This window comes from Amphimedon queenslandica, unplaced genomic scaffold (genome assembly GCF_000090795.2).
Source record: "Amphimedon queenslandica unplaced genomic scaffold, v1.1 AMPQUscaffold_11816, whole genome shotgun sequence".
NCBI classification, from domain to species: Eukaryota; Metazoa; Porifera; class Demospongiae; order Haplosclerida; family Niphatidae; genus Amphimedon; species Amphimedon queenslandica.
The window spans coordinates 1-8,005 of NW_003547944.1; the positions used below are offsets into that span (position 1 = coordinate 1).

Here is an 8,005-nt window from a genome sequence, read left to right on the forward strand (position 1 = left end):
TTATTACTGAGCATGCGCAGTTGGCTGCATCAAAATGGCGTCCAACCACTTGGTGAATCAACTGTGTACTTGAAAATAACGACGAGAAATCATTTTGTAGAATCAAAATGCCAAACCACACTGCACTAGCGTCCCTTAAGCGCAACAGAATGGTGCAAAAATTATCTTTCTAGGATAAAAACTGTAGGACTAGTTCTTCCTTAACTGTGCAAGAAGAAGAAGAAGAAGAAGGAGAAACCTGAACATTTGGTGCATGCAGGCATGCATGCATTCATTGCCGTAAAACTATCTTGTGGAAGTTTTTAGCTACTTTTTATAACACTAACCTGTTTCAATAAAATTATAAAGGAAATCTTGACTGTCAGATAAGCTATAAAGAATTCCTGAAGATTTACACAGGCTCAATGCTTCTGGGATGGCAGCCATTTTGGGGGTGCGCTCGTCCAACTCAACCCTACATACCAAGCGCTAGCGCTTGGTAATTATACTCTAATATCTATGAAGGAGCCCCACCCTTCTTGAGCCACGCCCTTGACATTCAGCAACGATGATGACCTTTCAGATCTTTTTACTGATTGCCTTATCCTTTAAAGTAACTAGTAAGCCAATACACGCTATGATTTGTCTTCGTTTTGTAGGTAGTAAGCACCAATACTCTTCCAACATATGGAGAATGTCTGGACATAACTAATCTAGATGAAATATTGCAAGTATTAAAAGATCATAATTTTGAAGTAGCTCAGTGGAATAACCTGTGTCTTGAGCTTGGAATATACACAACTACTCTGAATGGCATAGAGGCTGCTAATCAGCATCATGGTGTGGATCGTTGTCTTCAAAAATGTTTGAGCTTTTGGCTGTCGAAAGCTGATAAAGTGAAACAAAAAGGTGGTCCCACTTGGCACTCATTGATAGCTGGACTTAAAAGGATTGATCAAATTGCTACAGCCGATAAGATTCATGAAATTCACAAAAACAGTATGTTAAGATGATTTATCTGTTCATTGTAATTATTCTATTAGAGCATCCTGCTTGTAAGATTCTTGATCGGTATATATCAGACCCCACTGTTCAAAATAACTTACTTAGTTTAACATACCTATTACATGCAGAGAAGATAGTGAATAGGAATGTATGGTCAAGCGAAGAAATAAAATTACTACTGAATCATGTCCAGAATGCTGTTTGTCAAAACTATCAACTTCTTAAAACTTTTGCAGCTATTCTTCAAAAGTCAGCTACAACTGTGACAGCAGGGAATGCTATAATGAATGAATATAGTAAGTTAGTGAAAGTTTTGATACTTTTGAATTGTGTTATATATAGAAAAAGAATTCACCAATGAAGTAAATGAACCTTATGAAAGAATGACTGAAGAAAAAGGTAAACATCACAAATATATAATAAGTATAGTTATGTGTGAACAATTAACAATGATAGGCATTCACTTGGACATTGTGAATTTTACAGAAGTGAGAATGGAGTATGCAACTACCTTTAATGCTATAAGTGAAGCTATTAAGAGTGATGATGCTCCTTCCTTAGAAGAGTTACAAACATTCTTACGACGTGGTTATGGCTATTGTAAATTTCCTTCCCAATGTGAAAGCAGGAAAGATATCTTTGACATGATTGCTGATGAATGTACATTAATCAATATCGGTCTCTTGGAAAGTGTTGTGAATTTTTATAGAAATGAGGAAGCTAAACATATCATTGAACAATACAAGAAGTATATTGATGATTTTAATCAAATGAAACTGCATCAATTTCTTGATAAAAAATTTTTTGGTGGACCTCTTCTTAAGTCTGAAACAGCTTTATTTTATGTTGACAGAAGTATTAAAGAAAGCACCTTGGAAGATGTCAGATTACTATTGAGAACTGCATTTACAAAGCGTGACCAAGATGTTAAAGTAGTTGTTATCAGAGAAGGCAACTCTTACATAATCACATGCTCATTTCCTTTGCATCTATCAATGGAACTTATTTTATCTGCTACGGAAAATATTGAAGAGCTCAAAAAGAAAGGATTGCAGCAATTGACTATTGGCTTTAGTACTGTTTATGATGAGGTGAGAATCAAATAAAAATTACTGTTATTATACTATGCATAATAGGTTTGTGAACCGTGGAATGAATTGGAAGTGGACTATATGATAAAAATGGAAAAAGCTTCAAAAAGCCGCTGTGTATCAGTACACGAGGATGCTACATGTAGATCTAGTTGTGGTATGGTCAAACAAATGGCAATCTATATGAGTGTGAAGCAATTGAATGACACTAATGATCATATTTACAGTGCAAAAATTTGTAAATAAAATAAGTATAAAATTCTGCATGAAATTACTTCTTGTATCTATTGCATCTAGGTACTAAGTCTATTGAATCTAGTTCATCATCATGGCTGTTAATTCTTTTACTATTGTGCATCATTACACTATATGTGCTATTTGAGGCAGTACTCACAGATCAAAGGAGAGAAGCAAAGAGTACACAGGAGACTCCAGATAAAACAAAAAAATCTAAGAGTAAGAGCTAACAATATTTTTATGATAAATCTGAAATCATGTTAGATCTACGAATATAATTTTATTATCTTGTGTGTAGAAGAGCTTAAAACTGAAGCTGCTGATAAAGAAATGACAATTGCTAAATTGACAAAGGATAAATTAAAACTAAAGGAAGAGCTGCAGTCACTAAGTGATTATTTTTCTGACGGTAAACCATAGTATTGCTATAAAAAAGTAACTTAACAGAGCCTGAAATTACATTCAAACAATCTTCAGACATTGTGTTTGAACAGTCCAGACATTGCTTAATTTGAGATATTTTATTATACACATATATGTTCTTATGTTGCGTAGAAAATTTGAACTGATTCTGATCAAAATTATATTTTTACGAATTTTTAAAATTGCTCCAAATGCCATGTACAGTTTTGTAGATTTGTAGTGCTTGTCAGCTCATGAAGCAATGCTGTTTAGCTCACTTAGCATTCTTTGTGAGAAACCCTACGGTTGGACATAATAAATTGGTCATTATTTTTACTGATAAAATTTAATTATTATTTTAAAAATTATTTTGTTCAGATAAAATGGTAAAACAACACAAAATTTAGTTGGACAATCGAACAAAATGGTCAAAAAATGTCTGATGTATGTCTGTTAATTTGGACTTTGAACTAAATACCATATTATTTTGTAGAAGATAAAATTACAATGAGATCAAGTTCAGCGGATTCTGGAATTGATGATGCCCCACACACTTGGAGGCATTTTAAACGTGCACCTAAAGAAGTGATAATCATTGGATCATTTGGGAATCATGAACAATGGAAGCTACCGTTAGTAATAATTTGCATTATTTTATTATTATAATTTTGTAGAGGCACAATTGTATCACCAAAGTTAATTCCTGTTGCAATTGGTCTAAAAGGATTGTATGAAGATTGGATTGCAGAGGAGGTTAAAAGCATAGTTGAAATTTATGAAAAAGATCCAGCAAACTATGAATTAAAAGACATTCCAGAAAAGGGAAAGTCAAGAAAGTTTTATCTTGATAGAATTATATCCTTATTTGAAAACTGTAGGAAGGATGGAGGTAAGAAATATTTTAAAATAAAATCATACTAAAAACTTTATTTAATAGCGGTCATATATTACACTGGTCATGGAGAGAAGGACACTGGTAACTGGTGCTTTAAAGATGGAGTAATATCATTCAATGACATCCTTGAATTATACATGACGCATTTCAGGGGTAAGTCTCTACAGATTGTGTCTGATTGCAGTTATTCTGGGAAATGGATACACGACTGTGGCAAAATACTAGATAAATACCGAATTCTGTCTTGTGGACACAAAACCAGAGAGCAAGGGATGCTATTCAAGATTTTCACATCATGCCAACCTCATGAAGAAGCTACACTACTCACATACAGCAGAAAAGGAATAAGATACAGTGAAGAAGATAAAGGTGTCCTCATAAAATATGACGAAGAAATAAAAATGGAACTATTTCAAAAAGGACAACACCCAATGCATGTTGACTTCAGACACATCCACTGCTACAAGATGCCCGGAGACCAGTGTGAATTGGACTCAACTTGCACTTGGGAGGATCGTCTTGGCAAAAAAAGAGAGCGAATTGTACTTCTGGTTGACAATAAACATGACAAGTTTCCCAGTTGGTATTATTTGCTAATTTCTGAACTCACCTTTGATGAATTCAAAAGTAAGCAGGATCAGGGAAGCGTTGGAGTTGAAGAAGCAACAAAATATGGCAAAGTCTTATACTCTGGACCAGGACAGAATCCTCTAAGTCATGTGAAGAAAAAGCTTAACCTGAGATTTGATATGAACACTTATGCTTCATACAAATACACTGATCGCTGATTTTTATTAGATTATTAGTTTCATGCCAGTTACAAGTTTTATTTTGATGGTTATTGATTAGTAATAAACTTTGCACAGTACAATTAGTATACATAAGTACAATTAGCATTAGTATTTATATGTATCAAAAATTGTCATAAAAATTTTGAGCAATTTTGGAGCCATATTTCAAAAAACATGGGCTTCTCACAATTTCTGCATTTTAAAAAATGACCATAACTCAAAAATTTGAGCTTGGAATTAACTCAAACTTCCTACATACCATAAGTACATTGATATGCATCAGAAAATGCAATATAAATTACGAGTGTTTTTGGCCATTTTTCAGAAAAAAAAATTGGCTATAATACCGTATAGCTAGAAATTTCTGTGACCCAAAATTTTTGCGAATTTTGCGTATTTGAACAAAATCGCAAAAATTAAATCCTCAAAAGCCATTTTTTGGCAATTCGCAGAAATTTTGGGCCACAGAAATTTCTAGCTATATGGTAGTACAGGGTACATTTCAGAATTTTGGAATTATTAAAATAGCTGCAACTCAAAAATTTAAGTTTGGAATTAACTTAAACTTTCTACATAGCATAAGGTCATTAATATGATATCAGAAAATGTAATGAAAGTTTGGGGTGATTTGGAGAAAAAAGTATGGGCTAGTTAGTATACAGGGTGTTTATGATCTAGGTGCATGACATTGTTAATCAACTGTGATGTATTCTTCCTATGACATCATTCATTGCTAAATGTTCAGTTCAGTATTCATTTGAGTGTATTATGATAGGAACTAATAACAGGAAATGAACTGTTTGTGTATGCTTTGCTCACTCAACTACAGCTGCACTTTTACAGTTTAGCTACTGTGACATATCACATGCACCATGATTTAATCATCAATTATTATACAAAAGTACATCAGGAATATCATCTACCAACTAATATATCAGGTCTCATGATGCCCTGCTAGCTGATGCAGACAATAAAGTAATAGAATGCCAGCTGCTGGTTGTACAAACTCCCAAGTGACTGGACTTGCCAGCTTTGCATAGGCTGGTACTATTAAGCCAAGCAGTTATGTTTTCAGTAGTAATTGTGATCCCATATTCCCAAAACTACTGATACTGCTATGCCAAACTACACTCTGAATATTAATCTCTGCTGCATGAATGTAATGAATTAAGAATACCTCATTTATGACCTAAAACAATTTGTGTGTTCAGGGAATGAAAATAAAGGGACTTACCAAGTTACCAAGTCAATTAATTTTATGAATAGCCCCACTGATATGTAGATCTATGTTTGTTTGTTTCAATTATTTTCTTTTATCAATTGTCATTGTAGTTGTCCTTTTATTGGAAACAATTAAATTTGTGTATTGTGATACTGCTATTTAGATTTTCAAATTTAACTTGTAGAGGTTAAGTTGTATATGCATATTCCAAATAAGGACATTCTGCACAAGGAGCCCCACCCTTCTGAGCCACGCCCTTGACATTCTTGTTGTACGAAAATGATGACCTTTCAGCTCTTCTTACTGATTGCTCTATCGTTTAAACTTAAAGTAGCCATTGAACCATTGGATGCTATGTTATCTTCATTCTGTAGGTAGCAAGTACTTATAGTTTGCCATCAAATAAAGAATATCTGGACACAACTAATCTAATTGATGTACATAAAGCATTACAAGATCATAATTTTAACGAAAATAACTGGAGAGCCTTATGTCTCTATCTTGGATTGTATGTCAATAGATTAGACATAATTGAGGAAAATCATCATAGTGTGGATCGCTGCTTGCAAGAATGTTTGAAGTTCTGGTTGTCACAAGCTGATGGGGCCAAGAGTCCCACTTGGTTCTCATTGATAGTTGCAATGAGAGATATTGGAGAAATCACCACAGCTAATGGAATTGACAGAGAGAGTGAGCTTTTAAACCGAAAAGTATCAGTTCAATTTATATTTGTTTTTTTTAGAGCATCCTGCTTGTGAGATTCTTGATCGATATACATCTGACCCCACTGTTCAAAGAAACTTACTTGGTTTATCATATTTATTGCACTCAGAAAATATAATAAGTAAAAGAATATGGTCAAGTGGAGAAAAGCTGCTCAAAGATGTTAAAAAAACCATTTGTCAAAATGATCAACATCTCAAAACTTTTGCAGATATTCTTCAAAGGTCAGATAGAACTGAGAAAGTAGGGAAAGCTATAATGAATGAATACAAAGAATACAGTAAGTTAAAGAGGCCACGGTTTGAATTGTGTTATATTATACTCTTCTATACAGAAGAAGAATGCACCAATGAAGATTATAAAATCACTGCAGAAAAGGGTGAGTAGCTCTTATGCATGACTTAATAATATCTAATAATAGGCATTCACTTGGACATTGTGAATTTTACAAAAGTGAGAATGGTATATGCAGCTACCTTTGATGCTATAGATAAAGTTATTGCAAGTGATACTCCTTCCCTAGCAGAGTTACAAACTTTTTTGCGACGTGGTTATGGGTATTGTAAATTGCCATCCCAATGTGAAAGTATAAAAGATATCTTTGACATGATTGCTGATGAATGTACATTAATTAATATTGGCCTACTAGAAAGTGTTGTGGATTCCTGGAATAATGAAGAAGCTAAACAAATAATTGAACAATACAACAAATATATCAGTGATTTTAATCAAATGAAGCTGCATCGATTTCTTGATGCAAAATTTTTTGATGGATCTCTTCTTCAGTCTGAAACAGCTTTATTTTATGTTGACCGGAGCATTAAAAATAGCACCTTGGAAGATGTGAGATTATTATTGGCAACTGCTTTTACAAAGCTTGACCAATATGTTAAAGTAGTTGTTATCAGAGAAGGCAACTCTTACATAATCACATGCTCATTTCCTTTGCATCTATCAATGGAACTCATTTTATCTGCTACGGAAAATATTGAAGAGCTCAAAAAGAAAGGATTACAGAGATTGACAATTGGCTTTAGTACTGTTTATGATAAGGTCAAGGATGAGGTGAGGAAAAAAACAAATTGTTGTTACTTGTCAATCATAATTTTGCATAGGTTTGTGAACAAGAAATGCAAATGACTCAAATGGGCTTTATGACAATGGGAGAAAGTCACTGTCCATCAGATAATAGTTATGGCATGCTGGAACAAATGGCAATTTATATGAGCGTGAATCAATTGAATGAAGCTAGTTATAAAGAGGACACAGAAATTGGCAAGTTACAATGGAATGTGTTATATAGCACAATGATGACATCATTCCTTTGATGTGGTGGGTTCTATATTTTGTATATAGACCTGCCATGCAGAAATGCTGTCATCATTATGCAATATATCATATTATAGTATACTAGAATGGTCTCATATACAGAATATAGGACTTTTGGTTTGTGTCCTTGGATGTGATATAGCCCTCGGGCCTACGGCCCTTGGGCTATATCATATCCTCGAACACAAACCTCAGGTCCTATATTTTGTATATGCGACCTACAAGTATACTATAATAACATATGATATATATAGGCATAAAGTCTAATGACTCTGGCCCATCATCATGGCTTTTAATACTTCTACTTTTGTGTATCATCACAATATATGTG

The 8,005-nt window shown here is 33.7% G+C and overlaps 2 protein-coding genes across 2 annotated transcripts in view; both read left to right on the forward strand.

Annotated features, from left to right (window-relative positions):
• Positions 1-550: 550 nt before the first annotated feature.
• LOC109588840 (uncharacterized) lies at positions 551-4,480 on the forward strand. Its single transcript, XM_020004951.1, has 11 exons — positions 551-592; positions 639-978; positions 1,023-1,280; positions 1,327-1,383; positions 1,441-2,075; positions 2,121-2,313; positions 2,373-2,531; positions 2,611-2,721; positions 3,208-3,346; positions 3,389-3,603; positions 3,652-4,480. Exons 1-11 carry the CDS (start codon positions 551-553, stop codon positions 4,395-4,397), a joined length of 2,895 nt encoding a protein of 964 aa, XP_019860510.1. The 3' UTR covers positions 4,398-4,480.
• Positions 4,481-5,899: 1,419 nt separating this feature from the next.
• The window catches only part of LOC109588841 (uncharacterized), a 3,800-nt gene continuing 1,694 nt past the window's right edge, over positions 5,900-8,005 (forward strand). Inside the window, exons 1-7 of the mRNA XM_020004952.1 lie at positions 5,900-5,952; positions 5,997-6,312; positions 6,365-6,625; positions 6,680-6,724; positions 6,767-7,410; positions 7,461-7,620; positions 7,929-8,002. Coding sequence (XP_019860511.1) covers positions 5,902-5,952; positions 5,997-6,312; positions 6,365-6,625; positions 6,680-6,724; positions 6,767-7,410; positions 7,461-7,620; positions 7,929-8,002 — 1,551 coding nt within the window. The 5' untranslated portion in view covers positions 5,900-5,901. The remainder of the gene's footprint in view (positions 5,953-5,996; positions 6,313-6,364; positions 6,626-6,679; positions 6,725-6,766; positions 7,411-7,460; positions 7,621-7,928; positions 8,003-8,005) is intronic.

Coding starts and splice junctions, on each gene's coding strand:
- LOC109588840 (XM_020004951.1), top strand. CDS start 551: ATGACCTTTCAGATCTTTTTACTGATTGCCTTATCCTTTAAA. Junction 3,347..3,388: donor CATGAACAATGGAAGCTACC/GTTAGTAATAAT, acceptor ATAATTTTGTAG/AGGCACAATTGTATCACCAA. Junction 3,604..3,651: donor AAACTGTAGGAAGGATGGAG/GTAAGAAATATT, acceptor TTTATTTAATAG/CGGTCATATATTACACTGGT.